The 21272-nt window shown below is 49.4% G+C and overlaps 1 protein-coding gene across 1 annotated transcript; it reads right to left on the bottom strand.

Moving 5' to 3' along the window:
* Position 1: 1 nt before the first annotated feature.
* Positions 2-20178, bottom strand: LOC114110622 (liprin-alpha-1-like). The gene is made up of 9 exons (XM_042240407.2): positions 19203-20178; positions 14017-14103; positions 13383-13547; positions 11992-12206; positions 10012-10234; positions 5084-5164; positions 4299-4450; positions 3284-3456; positions 2-1998 (listed from the first exon to the last, which is right to left on the bottom strand). Exons 1-9 carry the CDS (start codon positions 19212-19214, stop codon positions 1943-1945), a joined length of 1164 nt encoding a protein of 387 aa, XP_042096341.1. The 5' UTR covers positions 19215-20178; the 3' UTR covers positions 2-1942.
* Positions 20179-21272: the final 1094 nt, after the last annotated feature.

Raw genomic sequence — 21272 nt, forward strand, 5'->3', positions numbered from 1 at the left:
GTTCAGGTCACGGTGCGATATTTATTATGCAGCTGGTATCTCGGTAGACAAACAGCATGTCTCCTTACATGTGGGTTCCACCTTTAACTTACTTGTACAATTCATTCTTATCGTTCTATTTTCCTATTAATCTTTTGTGAACTTCCCGAATATGTGACAAAGAATGTACAGGCTACTATTGAACTATTTTTATCACAGGATTATTTATTGCTTTCTTTCAATCAAGTACTGAAGCAAAATTTCCCAGGGCCAATAAAGAGTGCGGAGGGTAAGCTGTACTCTCACTGAGAACAGACCAGAGCTGGTAGGTGTGTTCATGCCCTTGGCTCCGGAGACAAGAGGCTCCATCACTTCAGCATCTGCGGGGACAGGGCCCTTCTGCTGCTGAGGCGCAGGCAGCAGGCAGAGGGTGGGAACAAAGTGGAGGTGTCGAGGCTCACAGGGCGGGGGAGCCAGGGCAACCCTGACGCGGACCCGAATGATGCACGAGGGAGTGTGCGTGTCCACACTTGTGTGTGGGAGCTGTTCATGTTATGTTATCAACAGTCTATTATTCATATATCCATAGAAACAAGAATGTAGCAAGGGGAGGTGAGAGGGAGATTCAAGAGGGACGGGACATACGTAACCTACGGGTAATTCAGGTTGATGTCTGGCAGAAATCAAGCGATATTGCACAAAATTATCTTTAAGTTAAAAAGAACATAGCAAGGTGGTCAGGAAAGTATGAAAAAAAGATTTCTCATAGAGATGTATCCTCAACTCCATGTACATCTGGGAGCAGACTGTCCACCATCATCAGAGCTTCCCGCAGCATCAGGCCCTCCCCCAGCATCAGCCCCTAGTCCAGCATCAGATGTGCCCCCCAGCATCAGGCCCAAGTCCAGAATCAGACCTTCCCCCAGCATCAGGCCTTTCCCAAGCATCAGGCCCTCCTCCAGCGTCAGACACCTCCTCAGCAAAAGGCCCCCCTCCAGCATCAGACTGTAGTCCAGCATCAGACCCTAGTCCAGCATCAGGCTCTAGTCCACCATCACATCCTAGTCCAGCATCCGGGCCTCCCCCACCCTCAGACCCTCCCCCACCCTCCGACCCTTCCCCAGTACCAGGCCCTCCACCTCCAGTATGAGGTGTGGGAGCCCCACTTGTCTGACGCTCCTGAACACACTCAGGCAGCCCCAGAGCAGCAGGACAATAGCTCTTGCAGGAGGTGCATCTTTAGGAATCACCTGCGGAGCAGCAGCAGCTGGGGTCTGTCCAGGCCAAGGAGAGGCAAAGAGAGGCACTTGTGCAGGAGGCTCTGGAGGCTGTGGGCACGTTCCCCAGCTCTGCTTCCTCCCCGTGGGGGCTTTGTGCTCCTGCTCCCACGGTGCTGTCCTTCAAGATTCAAGGTCTCCTTGACATCTCAAGCCTAAGTCCTGAGTCGCATCCCAGTCCAGCGTGGCAGAGGGCTGGGAACACCCAAGCTCAAGGGCTGAAAGGATCCCAGGGGGAGAGCCGGGCCCCAGTGGGTGGCAGGGCAGGGGATGAGGGTGGCAGGGCAGGGGATGAGGGTGGCCGCCCACAGAGGGCCCGCAGCAGCACTGGAAGAAGAGCAGTGATGCCTTAGCTCACACGGGGACGCTGCCCGGCCTGGCACTCAGAGATGTTACCGCCAGCAGCTCTGCGGATGCGGGAAGCCCAGTGAGGGACACCACGCCACCCGGGCCGTGTGGGTGGGCACTGCTGACCATGGCCTCGGTTTTCATTCCGGTTCCAACTGTCCCTCCAAGGGCGGACGGGCCCCTCTTCCGAATGGCACAGGTGTTTCCTTTATATGGGACACCGCATTCCTGCCTGTCTCTGTGGGCGCTGTTGTCGCTCATCCTGTGTCTTTGTCTTTACAACCTGTGCTTGCTGCTCTCCCAGTTTATCTTGGGAGCAGCCCGGATTTTCTGCATTTCTAGTTGTCTGCGTCCACTGGGGCTTTCCAGGTGCTGCCAGGGGTAAAGATCCTGCCTGCCAATGCAACAGGTAACAAGAGATGTGGGTTCGATCCCTGGGTCGACAAGATGCCCTGGAGGAGGGCATGGCAACCCACTCCAGTATTCTTGCCTGGAGAATCCCATGGACACAGGAGCTAGTGGGCTACAGTCCCTGGGGTCGCAAAGACTCAGACACACCTGAAGCAGGGGAGCACACACTCAGGTTTTAGTTCAGTCGCTCAGTTGTGTCCGACTCTGCCACTCCGTGGACTGCAGCACTCCAGGCTTTCCTGTCCTTCACTAGCTCCTGGAGTTTGCTCCAACTCATGTCCACTGAATCATCATGCCACAGAACGGTCTCATTGCTGCCGCATCCACCAGAGAGGTGGCTGGGGCTCGGGAAAGTGCCTGGGCCCGCTGTATGGATGTGAACCAGCCCTCACCGCTCCCTGACCGCGTGACCGTCACTGCGTCCTCCTCTGTAAATTGGGAGGGGGCAGCACCTGCTTGGTAAGGGGCACACACAGCATCAGTATAGAATCAGTGCACCATCCATCTCAGCATTGTATTTATTAATACTAGGGATAGCATTGAATAACCTGCTCCTTTTGCTCTCTTGCCACTTAACAGTGCTCCAGACCACATCTTCTCCACTTACCCCTGCAAATCCCACACCCAGCACAAACAAGACTCAACAGGTTTGTGGCTGAAGAGGCAGGAACGTACTGTCCTCAAGGAGATGAAGCCAAGTGAGATGAGGGCCTAATGATAACCTTGTGTGATGAGGGGACCCCAGGAGGACCTGCGTGGCTGTGGGGTGGGGTGGGGGGCATGAGAAGAACCCATGATGAGCTCCTGGGGAAGGTGGCAGGAAGGAGGGCGGGCTGTTCATTGTGGGGTGTCCACAGATTGTATTTCACCCCTCACTGATGAGCACTTAGGCCGTTTCCAAACACGTGTCACTGTTAGGAGGAAACAATCATTGCCCAGCTCCTACTCAATCAAATTCGTAGAATATGTTTCTAGCATTGGAGTACAATCATCTGCTGTATTCATTCCATGCTCCGTTCATCCACCCATCCAGCCAGCCATCTCTTCATCCATCCACCCACTCACTAATCCATCCCTCCATCCATCCATCCATCCACTCACTAACTCATCCGATCATCTCAGACCCACTGAGAAGACAGACACCTCCTCCTCTCCGGCTCCCAGGAGGACCCCCAGCGTGAGTGACAGGAGCCTCGTAGGGACAATGGGGGAGACACAGAAGGGACATGCCTGCAGGCCCTTCTCCCTCTGAACAGTGAAGCACCCACCTGGTGCTAACATCTCCTTGCCGGGGTGTTCAGGCCGGCCCTTTTCCTTCCTATTAAACCAGCGGCAGATGGAGGACTTGATGCCCTTCTTCTTCTGGGATTTCTGCAGCGAGTCCTGCCTGCTGGTGCTATTGCTAGGGTTGTTCTCGGGGCTGTCCTCAGAGCCTGTCGAGCTTTGGGGAGAGAAAACGACCTTTAACGGGCACCCTCGTGCAAACACACACCCCTGCACAAGAGCTACTGAGAGAAACGGGTGTCCAGCAACACCCGCGCCTCAACCTCGCAGCAGACGGTGGAGTCTACTTCACCAAACACGCTTCACACGAGCAGTGCAGGCTCCCGGACACAGACAACAGCTCCAGGAAGCTGAGATTCTCTGCCTCGAGCTCTCCCCCGAGGAGGGCTTCACTCCAGGCCAGCTGGTGCAGAGGGCGCCCCGACCCTCCCTCAGGGTCGTTGCTCGGCAGGTGACAACGCTCCAGGAGAAGGCGAGCTCCCCTGCTATGGGCGGTTGCCCCCGCCTCCTGCAGGGTGACTGGCCCTGGCCGTGGCAGGAGAGCGATGGTCACCATGCAGGGCTGCTGGTCAGGTGACCACACGTGCCCTCGATCGCGTGCTGCCTGGCTCAGGACGGGAGCTCAGGTGGAGGTCTAAATGAGGACAGTGTCAGTCACAGGAGGGGACAGAGTCTCCTGAGACAAGACCCCTGAGGAAAAGGGAGGGACCCTCAAGAGCGAACCCGAGAGGTACGGGGCTGTCACCGTCAGGAACGTGCCGCAGGCCAGGCAGACCTCTCTCAAGAGCATGAAGAAAGTTCCCACAGGAGTCAATCTCTAGAGAAGGACATTTTCTAAAATCACTGAGGTCACTGAGCTCTTCTTCCCCAGGACCTGAAATTTACCACTAAACACAGGCACTGAACCCAATGGTATTCCTTTAAAATCATCCTTGCAACTCTTTGAAGACAAGAGGTGCAGGGCTCCTGAAACTGATGACGCGCACACAGGCCGCTTACTTGTGGGTGTCCCTGATGTCCTCTTGTTTGGCTGTGCGCAGTGATCCTGTGTGCAGGCGGTCCAGCCGAAGGGACCGCGGCGTGGCGGGGGTCGAGGCTTTAGGTTTGATAGCAGTCTCATCATCTCCTACCTCTTCCCGGAGAGCTGGCAGCTGAGGGAGTGAGATAAGTGTAACATTGGCTAACAATAGACTGTTTTGAAAATGGCAATCACACAGGCTTTACATTATAACCAGAATCTTATCTGAAAATCTATTAGCTATGCTTTCCCACAATTACAAAAAGAAACCCTTCTTCTAGCTTAATGCCACCTTAAGGACTGTCTTGTTCAAGAGAAGCGGGGCTATGGGGCAGCGAGAGCATTTGACTGAGTGCAGAGACCCTGGACGGGAGCCTCCCTGCAGCCTGGCTCTGCCCTCCCTGGAATCCAGCGACCAGATGGCCCTGCCGGGCATGACAGCAGAGCGACGCCAGCCCCGTGAACCCTGCATGGCATGAACTGCCCTGATGAAAGGACTGTCCTCATCGCCGGATGCTGCTCAGAAGCACCAATGCGAGAGTATGAAACCTCTCAGCAAAGCCGCCCAGGCCTTTCTGTTTGAAGGAGGAAAAGATACAGCTTGTGCCACCACCCAAGGTCATTTGGAGAGATGATGCAGATTACTGGATCCCATGACAACAAGAGAAACACAGAAAAGGTACCTACACCTCCACGTGAACACCACATGCCTGGATCACATTTCTTGGTAACAGACAGACTGGGGGCCACACACTGAAGTACTTACACGCAGTTTGAGGGTCATGCGCTCAGAGCGGTTTCCATAAAGCACCCCGAGGTCTTCACTACGAGATGATCCTGTATCACCCTAAAGGGTCGGAGGTTCAAAAGTGAGGAGATATATGGGTACCTATGGCTGATTCAAGTTGGGGTTTGACAGAAAAGAAAATTCTGTAAAGCACTTCTCTTTCAATTAACAAATAAACTAATAAAAACACAAAAAGAAGGTGATCTCTCCTGGACTCCCAGCTTTTCTGCTGGTCCTGGGTGTGAGGACAGGTAGGACAGTGTAGGGAACAGATTAACCCCTCAGGGTCCAGACAGGTCTCACTGATACATCTGGGTGTGTGGTTAAGCTAGGGGAAGTTATAAGAGACGTGCATGGCATGTATTTTTATAAACAATGAGTTCGTTGTTTTAACCAACTAACCTGTGCCTTTTCAGTGGGATTCTGTAAAAAATGCTGGTCCCGTGCAGCTCCACAGGAGCTTGGTGACAACAAAGTGACTTACTGCAAAACACAGCTGAACTCGTTTAACAGCAACTGGATAAACTGGGCACCCTCCCCTGCGCTCTAACAAGACCCTCCGACACCAGAAGGCTACAGAGCCTAGAAATTATCCACATGGAACTGAACAGGGATCAATCTCAAATGCAAGTTAAAATAAGCATTTCTAAAAATGAGAAAACAACGAACAGAGCAGGGAAGTGACGCGCCTGGGCTGACTATGGACTCAGTGGAGACAAACACCTGCCTCAAGGTCAGGGACCACGCCAGCCCCTTACCCCGGGCCTCCTCCTGAGCAAGGCCTCTGGGTCCGCAGCCTGGCCGCCCTCCCCCAGGATGGGAGCTGCCCCACTGGTGCCCACGTGGCCAGGATGGGCAGCACCGTGTCCACTTAACAGGAGGGCAAAGCAGGCCAAAGAGTGGGCGAGCGGCACACCCAGGTCACCAACCCCAGGGGGACGGCGCTGCTCTGCTGTGCCCAGCAGAAGGGCTCCCGGGCACTGAGTGGGCTGAACTGGAGCGCGGCCACCCCAGTCCTGCGGGAAGGCCCAGGAGTGCTCGGTCAGTGGGCTGGGAGCAGGAGAGGGACAAGGAAGGCCAGCCCGTTTGGCAGCGGACTCCAACAATAGGGGCTCATCCAAGTGACCCGAGCGGAGAGGCAGCGAGCTCCCTCCTGAGGCTCCCTCCATCATGATGCCATGATGGACACGAGAGCGTCTGGAGGAAAGCGGGCTGGACGGCACCACGGTTAAGTGTCCAGGCTCTGATCAGACCAGTCTGCATCGCGCTGCTGAGTATGAGAGCCTGGGCAGGGTGCCCGGCCTCGCTAAGCCTCAGTGTCCATGTCTCCTGAACGGGGATAGCAGCAGCCTGGACCTCACCTGGGGCTGAGATGACAGACGCGGAAAGCACGAGCCCGGCACACACAGTCTCCTGCACACCGCGACCCACCATCATTAAACTGGCTTCCCGCAAATCTAACATCTGTGGCTCTCATTCAGTCATTCCTTGTAAGAAAACACTAAGCGGAAATTCCATGGTGGTCCAGAGGTTAAGACTTGGCACGTTCACTGCTGAGACACTGGTCTGATCCCTGGCTGGGGAACTAAGATCCCATAAGCTGTGCAGCATGGCAAAAAAAATAAGTAAAGAAAATTTAAAAATAATAAATAATACTATGTCTATTATAAACAACCATGAGATGATCAGAAGGCAAACAAGCGGGAGAAAGGCAAACGGTTACAATTGTCCCAAGGAATGACCTATTTCCAACAGAACCATCAACACAGTTTAAGTGGTGGGTGAGTTTCATTACTTCCATTAAAACGTCAGTTATTCACCAGGACATAACCACACAGTGTTCATTCACGTTAAACCAAAAGGACTCTTTAATACTTCACAGAGAAAGAAAGGCCTGCTAAATTACTAAATACTTTACCTTTCGACGCCACTTCCTTAAATCATGAGGCTGATAGATGCATGCAAAGAAATGAAGAGAAACCAGATTCACTGCGACTTTGAAGCTAAAATTTCAAGCATCCGAATAGGCAAATACAGGAAAGCAAAAATGATGGCAAACATGTAAGTGACATGAAGATTCAGAGAACACGTGACTGGAAACAGATCATTTTTTTGACCACAGAAGTTAAATAAGCTATTCAAGATTTACTAGAGAAACACTAGAAATTATTACTCAGGAAGATACAATTCTATTACATCATCACGATTTATTAAAGCACAGGATTCCGTACAACAAAGGCCCTTAACACTTGTCTATTCTCAGGCAAACTTCTGTATAAGTTATTTTCCCTTAATAAAAACATCTTATACTTTAAATTAGTAAATTAACTGATAAGGAAGTTACCATAATACCTATTTTAACATTGAACAAATCTAACCACCTCTTGGACATTAATGTAAAATCCTGACATAGAATTTGATTTAAAACTTCTCAAAATAAATTCATTAAAACAGGCTTCCTGTGAAAATAAGAATGAAAGCTACCATAATAGCAGGTGCCGTCTTTACATTTTATTAACCGTAAAAGACACGTTTCTAGAGTCTAATAGAGACATTAACTGTGCAAAAGCTGATGAGATTTACACTCTTAAATACAAGCACCAACACAGAAAGGAGATTGTGTCAGCTCAGTTCAGATCCGTCGCTGTGTCATGTCCGACTCTTTGCAACCCCATGAATCGCAGCACTCCAGCCCTCCCCATCCATCACCAACTCCTGGAGTTCACCCAAACGCATATCCATTGAGTCGGTGATGTCATCCAGCCATCTCATCCTCTGTTGTCCTCTTCTCCTCCTGTCCCCAATCCCTCCCAGCATCAGAGTCTTTTTCATTGAGTCAACTCTTCACATGAGGTGGCCAGAGTACTGGAGTTTCAGCTTTAGCATCAGTCCTTCCAAGGAACACCCAGGACTGCTCTCATTTAGGACGGACTGGTTGCATCTCCTTGTAGTCCAAGGGACTCTCAAGAGTCTTCTCAAATACCACAGCTCAAAAGCATCAATTCTTCGGCGCTCACCTTTCTTCACAGTCCAACTTTCATGTCCATACATGACCACTGGAAAAACCATAGCCTTGGCTAGATGGACCTTTGTTGGCAAAGGAATCTCTCTGCTTTTCAATATGCTGTCTAGGTTGGTCATAATTTTCCTTCCAAGGAATAAGCGTCTTAATTTCATGGCTGCAATTACCATCTGCAGTGATTGTGGAGCCCCCCAAAATAAACTGACACTGTTTCCACTGTTTCCCCATCTATTTCCCATGAAATGATGGGACCAGATGCCATGAACCTCGTTTTCTGAATGGTGAGCTTTAAGCCAACTTTTTCACTCTCCTCTTTCACTTTCATCAAGAGGCTTTTTGCTCCTCTTCGCTTCTGCCAGAAGGGTGGTGTCATCTGCATATCTAAAAGTCCATTAATTCTACACTTAAGAGGATCATTTCTTTATGTAAGCACAATCTCATTTATGAATTATACATGATATGCCGTTTAGGATCCATCTACATTATGCTTGTAACTGCATGCTGCTGCTGTTGCTGCTAAGTTGCTTCAGTCGTATCTGACTCTGTGCGACCCCATGGACTGCAGCCTACCATGCTCCTCTGTCCATGGGATTTTCAAGCAAGAATACTGGAGTGGGTTGCCATTGCCTTCTCCTATAACTGCATAGTGATTCACCAATTCAACTTACTGCTATGGGGAAAAACACCATTTAATGAGACATGAAGACAAAGCACAGACCCAACAAGGGCACACACGCTGTGGACCACAGCACGGCCATGACCAGAGCAAGTGGGGGACGGGGGAGGGGAGATGGATGGGAAACTACAGCCTCGGGGGCGGGGGAGGGGTCTGGATTGATGACAGCCAAGCAGACAACAGGATGAGACAGGAAATCTAAACAAATGTGAAAGCAGACACACCGCCAGAGAACTCCAACAGCGAGGAAAACATACAGAACTGTTCTGTAACAAATATTCGGAAAGAAATCAAGCATCAGACCACAGAGAAATCCTCAAAGAATTTTAAATAGCAACTAATTAGCCAATGATGCAAATTATAAAAACAGTGTGTCAAAAGACCACAAAATGGACTAGTTCCCACTTCACAGGCCACTAAAAGGATTCACAGTAAATTTAACGATAACCTGACTAACAATGCAGCTAACATGAAATGGGTGGTCACAGAAGAATGTGATAATACATGTCCAGTTACAAAGCAGTGTTGTACACGTGATTTCATGGGATAACAATGCACTCACAAAATCCAAGCTAAACACGAAAGAAAGTTGGAACATTTGCTTTGGAGCTGCACACTGTCACCAACAGCCCTAGATCGTCATCCCATTTTTAGACTCAGATAAGTGAGGCAGCCAACCTCTTTCCTGGGGCCCTGGGGCACCAGGCTCTTAACCTGGTTTGACACGCAGAGCTGGCCTGAGCCCGCGGCCGGGTCCATCCGCAAGCAGACCATGGAGATTCCTGGTTTTGTTCCCACCGCATGCCCTGCACCCTGCAGCCAGGCAGCCCCAATGGAACATGTGCTGGACGGCTTCCCACGCCATGAGGGCTGCCTATGGTTACTTTCACAAAGCTGTCTGCTCCCTGAGAACAGAAACTTCCCTGCAGCTGCTGTGCCCAGCACAGGCCAGGTCCAACAACACAGAGGCAGGCTCTGGCTGAGTTCATGATGATGGGCTAAGCCTGTGGTCCAAATATCAAGACTAATTCATTGCTGTGCCATTGTGGAATGATTAAAGACTAGGCAGTTTAAAACAGTGTAGACCTCTGAGTGCAGCAAATGTACCCGATTTTCTTCTAAGTAAAAAGAGAAGAAGCAAAAAACAAACAAAATAAAGAAAACCCACTTCCTGGGGGAAGGATGGGCACGGAGGAGGCAGACACATACCACAGTCATGATGCCCAGCCGGTCTCCCTGCTGCGCCGGGCAGTGCCGCCTCCTTCTGGGCTTGGGCAGGGGCGGGCAGGAGCAGGCAGCTGAGGAGCCAGCAAGCAGGTTGAGGGAGCTCACCGACTTACAACGATGGAGGCTGCCTAAGCGCCCCCTGCCCTCCCTGCTCTCAGTGTCCTCGGCCCGCTGCTCCGTGTTCTCCTTCTCTTCTTCCACCAAACTAAAATAGAATAAAACCCGTCACCTGCCCTTGTCAGCAGAGAAATGTGTCTGGACAACAAATTAGGCTGGCATTCTGTGTCATGATTAGAAATTCAAGAAACAGTTGCTCAATTAACACCTCAAGTAAAAGGTTCGACTTTTCCTCTTTTGAATATTCTCAAACTTAGAATAACTTAGCATTGAGTCTTACAAACTGGCCCCTGATAATTCACTCTTCATTTCATGTCTTTCCTCTAACATTCTGAAGGGGCCGTGGTGGCGACGCTCTTCCTGTGAGGAGATACCTGATGCTGACAACCTTTACCTCCCTGCTCTCAGGGCAGAGATACACGTCAGTGCCGCAAGTCTTTTCCACTGGGAATCCGGAACTCGGTACACTCAAAACAGCAATTCACGAACAAGCTGGAGTTTCTAAACACAAGTCTACAGACCAGATGAAGTGCTGAGTTGATCTTTCTTTTTATTTTTAATGTAAGTTTGAATATGTACAAACGCATCTCTTGAGGAAGTTCTGCACCAGCTTTGTGTGAGTTTCTGGATTCATGTCAAAGTGCTGCACTAACCTAGAATTCCCGGATTCTGCTCTTCTCCCCTAATGTGTTGTGGATGATTTTATATAGCAGTTTAAATACATGATGATGCAAATAAAATGATTTTCAAATTAAAATAAAACATTGTTATAGGAAGTAAACTCTCCAGCTTCACTTCCACATATACAACTTGAAAGTTTTTCACTGTTGATAACAAGTTGATGGACAGAATCTACCATTTATATCAAGTCACTTGTCACATAAGGAAAAATCACTTTTACATGACAACTTGCTGTAAAAATAAAAACATTAATACATAACCGTTCCACATTTCCTGAGGGGACATGGAAAGACCATGCTTCTGATCTCGTCTGTGCTCAAACACGGCCCACAAAAACGTCTGTCTTGCCGTCAAATGGGCAGGCGGCACCACCTGCCTTTGCTGGTTGTCCCGTTGCCCCCCTGCCTTTCTCCCGGCCCCCCGCACTCGGTGGACAGAAATGGGCACCTCGGCCTGGGCTGACGTGATGAGAACAGTCTGAGCAGCAGCCTCTGCCTGGTCCTGTGTAGGGTCACCGGCCTGCGGCCACTCTGAACATGGACTCGGGACACGGGCATAGCTGTGTGGGTGTGGCACCAGGCAGGCCTCGGGGCCCCCAGCCACCCGGCTGCACCCAGACCCAAGGGCCCCTGCTCACCACGAGGCCGGCCTTTGGATTCTATCCCGTTTTGTAAATTGTTATCATTCCCAAGATGGTGTCTAAAGAAAACATCTTAAATATACTGATGAGAAAAACTCAAACACATGTCCTTGGACCACTGTCTTACAACAAGCCAATCTTCACACTGTTTATTAAGTGAAAAATGAAAATGCACATCTGAGTGAGAATTTGCCAACCCCAAAACCTGAGCTTTTCTCTTCCAGGTGGCCTTTCACCAGAAATTGGTGGGCTCTGAGGACACAGGAGGGTGCTCGGGCCACAGCGGACACCGCCTCGGCACCTCACCCACCTTGGGGCTCAGAGCTGAGGGGGACACCCCAAAACGCCTTGGACAGAACCCCCCGGCTGACCGAGCTCTATCATCAAGGGCAATCTCAAAACTGAAAATTCTTGAAGCAGACCTGAGGTCAGGTTTCTTACTATGGAATACTCAGACTTCCCTAGGAGAAGGCAGCTCCTCAGAGAAATGGAGTTTCCGGGGAGCTGAGTTCGGGATCACCCACCTGATCTCTTCGTTCATGGCGTCTAGCAGCCTCACACTCTGAGTCTTGGCACCGGCCTGCCCGCTGGGCGACAGCTGAGTGGCCAAGCTGAAGAGGGTGACCCTGTCGCCCTCGCCGTCTGACATGCCCTCATCACTCTGGAACACCTGGGCTCCGTCCCCCAGCACGCTGGCTTGCTGCGCATGCTCCCAGTCCTGCTCCTTCGCGGTCTGCACCTGGGTATGAGAGGACCACGTCTCGTCAGCGACATTCAGGGCAGCTCAAGTCTATCAGGAACTGAACCCAATTTTACTTGGAAGCCCTGACTGTGGAGAAATGTGGATAAACCAAAAAATGGAATCAGACTAAACAAATAAGTAAAGACAGCAAAACTCCACCTGGAAAAACTCAACTCGAAACTGAAAACACAACATAGAAAGAAAATACATGGGGATGCTATCCCTCCCGAATACCACCAGGTGATTAGAGTCAGAATTTGTCTTCTCCTGGACAAAGGGGTACTGAAGACATCCTGCAGCTCTGAGCCACAAGGCTAGCTTACTAGTCATTAAAATAACCCAGGTGGGTGGGGCCTCAATCAGAAAGAGAAACAAGACCTGATGCCCACCACTACAGCCTTCATTCTTTTTTAAAATGAAAGGATTCAAAGGACAAGCCCTTAATTGAAATTACAGGATGACTGATCAAGCTTACCTCTTTATGTGTGGCACCTAATTCGAGCGTACGCGTAACCGCGCTCTCAACTCAAATCAAAGGGGCCGAGTCACTGTGTGTTGCTGTGTGTATGCGCCTTAGTACACTCTTAGTGTACACTCACCCTAATACGTGGATACTGTGATAGAATACCGTTAATGTCTCTCACTGATCTTAACGTCAAGATAATCTTGTTAACGGCTTTAAATTCTAAGCTTGAGAGAACAAAATGTGATCCTAAATTAATTCTATTACCCAGTTTTTCACTGCAAGTTGATATACAGAATATAATACATCTTGAGACATTCATGCCAACTAATACTTTTTAACTGGGGTCTTCCCAGATGTCTCAGTGGTAAAGAACCCGCCTGCCAATGCAAGAGGGCAGGATCGATCCCTGGGTCGGGAAGATTCCATGGAGTGGAAAATGGCCACCCACTCCAGGATTCATGCCTGAGAAGCCCCATGAACAGAGGAGCGTGGTGGGCTAAAATCCACAGGGTTGCAAAGATTCAGACATGACTGAGCATGTACGCAGGCAACGCTTTTAACCATATAAAACTCTGACTTCTTACAGAAAAAAAATGTATATACAAGAATTCAAGAAGCTCAAAAGTCAACTAGTTACATAAATAAGTGCATCACCCTCCAAACAAGGCAGCAAGTATACAAATCCAAGACGGCCGGGGGGCTGGTACCTCCTCATCCAGGGCCTTGTGGTGCTCAAAGAGCAATCTCAGCGCCCTGAGCACCTCCACCTCGCTGGTCATGCTGGCTGGGGACTGTGCCTGCCACTTGCCCGCCGTCAACTGGAAGGATGGCTGGTACCGGGAAACCAGGAACTCCAGGTGGTCCAGCAGCAGCTGCAGGGCGGGGCCAAAGGAGCACCTTTAACCTCCTGCTCAAATTCAGGCCCGATAACTCCTCTCAGCCTCACGCTATAGCCAGAAACATGCTAAGGCACATCGGAATCCCGCCAGTTCTGTCGAAATTTAGAGTGGACTTGCCCAGGGGCCCAGTAGTTAAGACTCCACACTTCTGCAGGGGTCACGGGTTTCAATCCCTGGTTGGGGAACTAAGATCCCACACAAAGTGTAGTGTGGACAAAAATCTAAGTTAAGAGCACTCCCCCCTCAAATGTACTAAAATTACATTGTCTCATCATAAATTTGAAACAAGGTATGAGAACCCCAAACTGATCCACCCAGGTCTGCTCAGTGGGAAGATGTGAAAAATGACTTGAAAATCAGACAGAGGTTAAGGACAGCAACACGGAGGCTAGCGGTGACCCACACGGGGCAAATGTCAACACGTGAGAATCCCCATTCTGACCCTGGTGTTGTTGATTTCGGCCTTGAGCACTGATATTTCTTCTTCTCGTCTCCGAAGATGCTCCCTAATTAGTTGTATGTTCTTCTCCTAAAAAAACAAAGAAATGAGAAACTAAATGCAGACATAATTTAAAAAGACAGTGAGACTGTCAAGACAGGCCCTGTCAAGTCTCTCCAGGCTCCACATAAAGGCTCTCCTAGCCCCTCCAGAGAAGAGGGGCTCCACTGACCCCAAGACCACACAGACCACTATAATTCAGACCGGCCTTCAGCCTCCCCCTCGACCTGGCAGGCACACGGTAGGGGAGAACCCGGTATCCAAGCCTGCCTTCTCAAGGCCCAGGACGTCTGAGAAGCTTTCCAAAAGATAAACCTAACAACAAAGTGGATAAAGAGATTCTTAAAGGACACACAGACCAGTGACCTAGAGCCACTGGGGAGAAGGAAGAAAAAAGGGAAGCCACCAGGCTTTGGAGTGTTCCTCTGGGAAAAAGGCAGATGGCACCCCAAGGTCATCTGTTAGCCTGACTCCACGGAAGCCACCCAGTCATTCAATCCACTGGTTAAAATGTAAAATTGATGTTATATGTATTTTGACACAATTTGCGTGCACGCGGGGCCGTCCACGTGGTGAACTTGCTCAAGCTGACCACACGTTCTATTTTTCTTTGCAGAAATTAAAAAATCCTGGGCTACGTATCCCCTACTACACACTGAGTGTGCAGCACCAGGAACAGTGCCCAGCACTCGTGAGAGGCATGTAGCAGACATGTGTAGCTATGAGGGTGTATGTCAGACACGGAAGCAGCAGGTACCCGTGATTAAAATACTGGACACACTCTCTGTGCTTTGGAAGATGGGAGACCTTAATGCGCTTAGCCTTTCTACTTCAAGGACTGACTCTCTAGCTCGATCCTCATGCCCCAGAGACTACTCCAGCCAGTATATGCTTTCTTTGGAAGAAGGGAATCGTTAAGGGGCTTAGCATTTCTGCGTCAAGGACTGACTCAGTAGCTCAGTCCACGTGCTCCAGTGATTCCTCCAGCCAGTGTTCCCCTTCTTGTGGGGCACCCGCCCACCCTCCACACAGCACCTGCACAGCGTCTTACAGGGTAAACTCTGGGGTCAACACTGCGCACTAAGGCCAAAACGCCCAGGCTGACAGGGCCCACAGCCATGCTAATGAAATGAAACACAACCCCGACGCTTTGCTGGGTGAGGGCCAGTCCAACTGGCCCAGCTGCAGGCTGCTCTCACCTCAGGCCCCTCTCCTTCCAGGACTTGGGCGGAGGCCAAGTTCTTCCTTGTCTTGGCCTGTGCCTTGGGGTTCCAGCACTGGAATAACGCCCACAGGTGGGCCCTTCGGCGACCCATCCTCGCGGATGGGAGCAGCCCCCCGCTCGGGGGCAACCGTTGTTTCACGGTAGGATACCTCGGCTCCCGAGCTAGCACCACCGATCTCTCACTACGACCACCACTATTCACACTACGACCACCGCTCTCACACACCCGCTCTCACACACCACTCTCACACACACCGCTCTCACACTAGGACCACTGCTCTCACACTATGACCACCCGCACCGCTGTCTCAAGGAGAAATGGCACCAAGGCTCTGCCTCCAGCACGTCTCCCAGGAGCCTGGAACCGGAACCCGCTCAGTCACAAGGGGCTCCGTGGTAACAGGGGGGCTGGGCTCAGGCCCACCATCAAGGGTGCAGAGAGGGGGGAGGGGCTGCCAGAAAGACGACAGGGGAGTGTGGGGTGCGGGAGAAGGAAGGCCGTGCCCACGGCTCAGGCCCCCTGTAAAACATGACCCTGCAAGGTACTGGGTCACAGTTGAACTGACCAGTATAAACTGCTTCAGAAACCACCACCCCTGGGAATGAGCACGTCTTCTAAGTGGGCTTCTGCCCCCTCTAACCCCCCAAACAACCCTCCAGGGAGGCTATTGAAAGGCACCCCTGAAGTCAAGGGTGTCCCCAGATCCCACCCGGCTGAGGAGGACTCACCACGCTAGCTGCCCCTCACTCTCACCCTAAGCTCGGTCCTCCCTGTCAGACTCCCTCACTCGAGCTCAGCAAGGGCTTGACCAACCTCACTCTAGGCGCTTAAAATGAACCCACAGTGGGTACAGGGGTTCATTCAACCTGCCGTGAACTCACCCTCTAAACTTCCATCCTGGGCTGCCAGACAACTCTGCCCCATGGGGGTAGCACGGTGGAGGTTCAAGGGTGTCCCTGCCTTGAGCCGTGACAGCGAGCACCTCACAGACACTACCAGGTACTGCCCCACCCTCCGCCCCCGAGTCTCCCACCCCTCTCCTGGCCCCACTCCCACCCTCGCGGCTCTCCACTCACCAGGGCACAGGCCCCACTGCTCCTGGCTCAGCCCGGACCTCTGCTGTCACTTGAGAACCTCAAGTCCCCAGGGTGCTTGGGGTCCTATATCCACCCGTCTCAGCGATTACAGACTCTGGGAGAGACAGAGCGCAGTTTGGGGTCCCGCCCACAGTTCACCCTGAACACGTTCTGTTTTTGGCTTTATCTAGTGGAGTTCTCTGAGGTTTTTTAAACCTCAACTGTTGCTTTCAAAAAGACCATAAAGTCACTGTGCTCAACTTTAAGAATAAAATCTTCAGTTTCAACTTTAAAGTGAAACTGGAGGGAAGACTAAAAGCAGTCATTCTTTCAAACTGAAAAAGAAAACCCACATGTGACCATGTCCCAGAACACAGGTCACGTCACCCCTCCCTCCTCAGCCTTCTCCTCCACCACCAGCAGCCTGGCATCCCAAGGCCTTCCCTGGGCCAGCAGGGGCAAGGGCAGAGGGCAGACCGGCCCCTCTGTCTCCAGGCCGCGTGGGCCGCTTGCCTCACCTCCTTCCCAAGTTCACGTGGCACTGAACCAGCCCGGGCAAGCTGGGGGTTCTGATTAGAAACACAACCGTGGGTACCAAGCAAGGACCCCTGGTTCTTGTTTTCCCCGGTATCAAATAACCTTGATCAATACAATTACTGGGCCTGTTACATGTGGCTTCAGATGACAGAAGGCCCCCAGGGTGTCCCCACTTCCACTGACAGACGCAAACAGCTTGTAGGTCAGCCTACCAAGAGCTAGAAAAGCAAAATACAGTATAAAGAGGTCCTTAGGCAGCCACAATCCAAGATTTCAAACAAAAGGGAAGTCCAGTGAGGGAGCTAGAGACTGAGAGGGCCGCTCCTTCCCTCGGGGCATCTGAACAAAGCCCACTCTGCGAAGAAAAGGCAGGGAAAAAGTCAAGCAGAGGGGGCTGGCTAACACAGCTCTGGAAGGTTCCTTGGGCTCGGGAGACAAAAATTCGAGCGCAGGCCTGATGAGTCAATTCGGATGTCAGAAAACGTACCCAACACTCCTCTCAAACCGGCTGAGCACTGAGTATCAGTCCTAAGATAATATATATTTAGAGTCCTAGAAACCTTACCTGAAGAAGCACATGATGTAATTCAATCACCTCTTTCTCTCTCATTAGAGGCAAAATTTTATTACTTAGCTTTAGGCCTGAAAACTCATATTAAGAGTTCTTAGGAAGCATCTATCAAGAAATGTAATAAAATGTCAATTATTCATTTTTTTCTGGTCTCTCAAATATAGGTTGGTGTTTTAAAAGCCAGTAGCAAATATTTATAATATTATAATATTATGTTATATATAATATAAAGAATAATGATATAATAATTAAAATGTAATTTTGTGTAGAATTATTGATACCACAAAATAAAAAAGGAAATGGCATTTTCAGTCATCAAGTATTTACAGAATTGACTATGTGCTAATCACACACTCCTTGTTTCCAGTGACACTGGAACTTTTCTTAAAAATGTCTTTTCTTCTCAATCTACACATTCCATCCGCAATGCCATCATCTGCTAACATATAGAACATGCTTCGAAAAAATACGAAAAAGACGTTCTTGCATTTAAAGACTTCACTGTCTACCAGGGGAAAGAGACAAGTAAACAGAAGTTATCTATAATGCATAAGTACTTGAATAAAGTGAGCAAGTCACTTAACATTTCTAAGCCTCAAATAAGATAGATGTTTAAGAACTCTAAATTACACAGGGAACTTGAATACACCATTTCTAACAGCCATGAAATTAAAACACGTTTACTCCTTGGAAGAAAAGTTATGACCAACCTAGATAGCATATTCAAAAGCAGAGACATTACTTTGCTGACTAAGGTCTGTCTAGTCAAGGCTATGGTTTGTCCTGTGGTCCTGTATGGATATGAGAGTTGGACTGTGAAGAAGGCTGAGCGCCAAAGAATTGATGCGTTTGAACTGTGGTGTTGGAGAAGACTCTTGAGAGTCCCTTGGACTGCAAGGAGATCCAACCAGTCCATTCTGAAGGAGATCAACCCTGGGATTTTTTTTGGAAGGAATGATGCTAAAGCTGAAACTCCAGTACTTTGGCCACCTCATGAGAAGAGTTGACTCATTGGAAAAGACTCTGATGCTGGGAGGGACTGGGGGCAGGAGGAGAAGGGGACGACCGAGGATGAGATGGCTGGATGGCATCACGGACTCAATGGACGTGAGTCTGAGTGAACTCCAGGAGATGGTGATGAACAGGGAGGCCTGGTGTGTTGTGATTCATGGGGTCACAAACAGTTGGAAACGACTGAGCGACTGAACTGAACTGAATTGAACTGAAGGTCCTCTCTAGATCTAAAATTCTATGATTGTCTGATCTCTTTAAATTAAAAGGTAAATCACAAAATATTCAGTATGCAAAAAAGAAAAACAGACCAACTAAGAGATGAAACTGTTTGTACAAATGCATTCGAATGTTTTTTCAAAACTGTTAAAACTCCCATTCTAAGTATCACTGAAATTTCCACAGACACTATCTTTAATCAACATCTTCCCCTCAAACCTGCAGACTTCTAAGTAATCAACAAGCAACTATTTTGTGGTAACAGAAGTAAAGTGCTTAAAAGCCCATGGCTTGGACTCACAAAAGTGATCTTTTAGAAGGAAGATGTTAATAGAAACGTGTGCATGACATTCTTACTACAATAAATTTGTTCATTAGCTTCACTTCAAACATTTAATGTTCAGGTTTTACATGAAGAGTCAAAAAAAATCTAAGATTAGCTCTTTTCACTGTTAAATGTTTTGAAATTTAGAACAAGGTTTCCCTTACCTGAATGGACATGGAATGTGATATTCTCTGCAGAGTTCTTGTATCCACGTTGTTTCCCAGATGCCGCGGGAAGCTTGCTCAAAAAGTAGCATCCAAGTACAACCATGAGTGGTATGAGATACAGAGTGCTGAAAACACCAATCCAGATCATAAACTCCACCAGTTTATACTGGTTCTCCTTTTCAAATGGAATCTCAACTCGCACTCTGTTTAGGGATATAATGCCAGCTAAAAGGAGTGAAACCCCAACTACCACACACAGGCAGAGGGGTGCAAGAACAAAAAACCTCAAGGCAGCAACATCGTAGAGGCCAACAAAACACACGCCACTGATACCGTCACCTTCAATTTTATTCATCGCTGAAAGGATGACGGTCAGCGTTCCAGGGTTGCCCCACGCTTCGGCAGGAAACAGCAAGGCTTTCTTCTCAATAGCTTCACTACCCCACTTTGGCACAGCTGCCAAGAACCATGTGATGGTAAGAATCACCCACCAACGCTGCCAGCCATAGTGAAAAAAATAGAGTATCATGGAAAGCATGATACCAGCTTTGTTATGAGATCCTTGGGTCACTGTGGAAGCCTTATACTGTGCAGGGCTGGATGCACGGCAGGCGACTCGGTCCTCAAGCAAAAACCCAAGAAAGAAAATTAATGACACCATCATGTAGCAGGCAGCATACATTATAATGGGTCTTTCAGGATACCGGAATCTTATCACATCAATCAAAAAAGTGAAAAAAGTAAACAACGTGGCAGAGAGGCAAATGCCTGAAATCAATCCTATGAAATACCGAGCACATGAAAGCTCTCCTCTCCTAAAGCACATCTTTCGACAAGGAGGTGAGCAATCACGCACGTGCAAAAAGGAACAGCCAAGATCAGGATCGATTTTCCACTCTCGGGGACACCAAAAGCCACAGTCCCTCTCCACTGTGGGAGGATCAGTAGGATCAGCGGGATCAGTAGGATCGCCAGCTAAATTGAGGGCCACCAGCCGAGGAGACGGCTCACCACAATCTGGGAACCTAAAAACACAGGAAAAGAATCATTTACTCCTTGGGAACCGAATGATTTGGATTTCCACATTTAGCAGTTGTGGCTTATTTATGCTTATGTCCTTGGAGAACATTACCATATGTTGAAGAAATCATGCAAGTATCTTGCTTGTGGGTCATACAATGAGATATTCCACAGTTGGCAAAAAAAACGAAGAATGTATACTTAATTTTGTTTTGGCTTCAAAAATATCACTCTTTATTAAAACAGGCATAGCCATGAATAAATAGTGTAATTAATGCTATTTATTTAGGACACACAGTTTACAGGAAGATTTCAAACTATAAATAAGTATATATAAAGTAAGCATACATAAATAAAAAGCTCCAGTAGAATAGTAGCTGAAAGTTTTTTTTTAATGTTTAATTACAAGATAGTCCTCAATTTACCCTAGACTCAAATAGAACTATCTTAAAAATAAGAGGTAAAAATCTTCCCTAGAACAAGAGGGCGGAGGAGTCGGTGGACGTGGGGTACATCTCTGTCCAAGGACACATCAGGAATCCACCTTCAGAGACAGAAGTGCATGCAGAACACCAGCTAACAGGGGGCAAGAGGACCTGAGCAGCGGAAAAGAAGATAGAGAACCACGCAAAGCTCGGTATGACGAAGGAACTAGGGGAAAACAGGAGTGTCAGAAGGAGTGGACCTGCCCTCGGCGGGTGGGGGAACTGAGGCAGGGGTCCAATCCGCGCATGGGCCAACTGGCTGAGTCAGAGGAGAAACACTTAAGGCTGAGAGTGAAACAGCCGATCTGTGGCAGCCTAAATGGAATGAGAATCAGACAGTCCTTGCCGCAGCCATACACACCCCGGACAGGGACACTGGTCCCCTGGAAGGCGCAGCAGCCGGGAGCTGGAGTTTAGGGATTGTGGGGCCGTTCCAGGGCGAGGGCTGCTGTGGACTGTGGAGAGATGGACTGAGGGCATGTGAGGGAGAAGAGACGGACTTAGGGGATATGAGGGAGGAAAGCCAGGCAGCCACGGAAGCAAGGCGACACTGCTGAGTCAT

This window comes from Ovis aries, chromosome 24 (genome assembly GCF_016772045.2).
Source record: "Ovis aries strain OAR_USU_Benz2616 breed Rambouillet chromosome 24, ARS-UI_Ramb_v3.0, whole genome shotgun sequence".
NCBI lineage: Eukaryota > Metazoa > Chordata > Mammalia > Artiodactyla > Bovidae > Ovis > Ovis aries.

What these genes read in the sequence shown, in the direction of transcription:
- LOC114110622 (XM_042240407.2), bottom strand. An exon ending in ACAAGGCCCTGGATGAGGAG is followed by an intron (nt 12,207 to 13,382) that starts GTACCAGCCCCC and finishes TCTCATACCCAG; the next exon opens with GTGCAGACCGCGAAGGAGCA. An exon ending in GGCTGGGCATCATGACTGTG is followed by an intron (nt 5,165 to 10,011) that starts GTATGTGTCTGC and finishes CCGACCCTTTAG; the next exon opens with GGTGATACAGGATCATCTCG.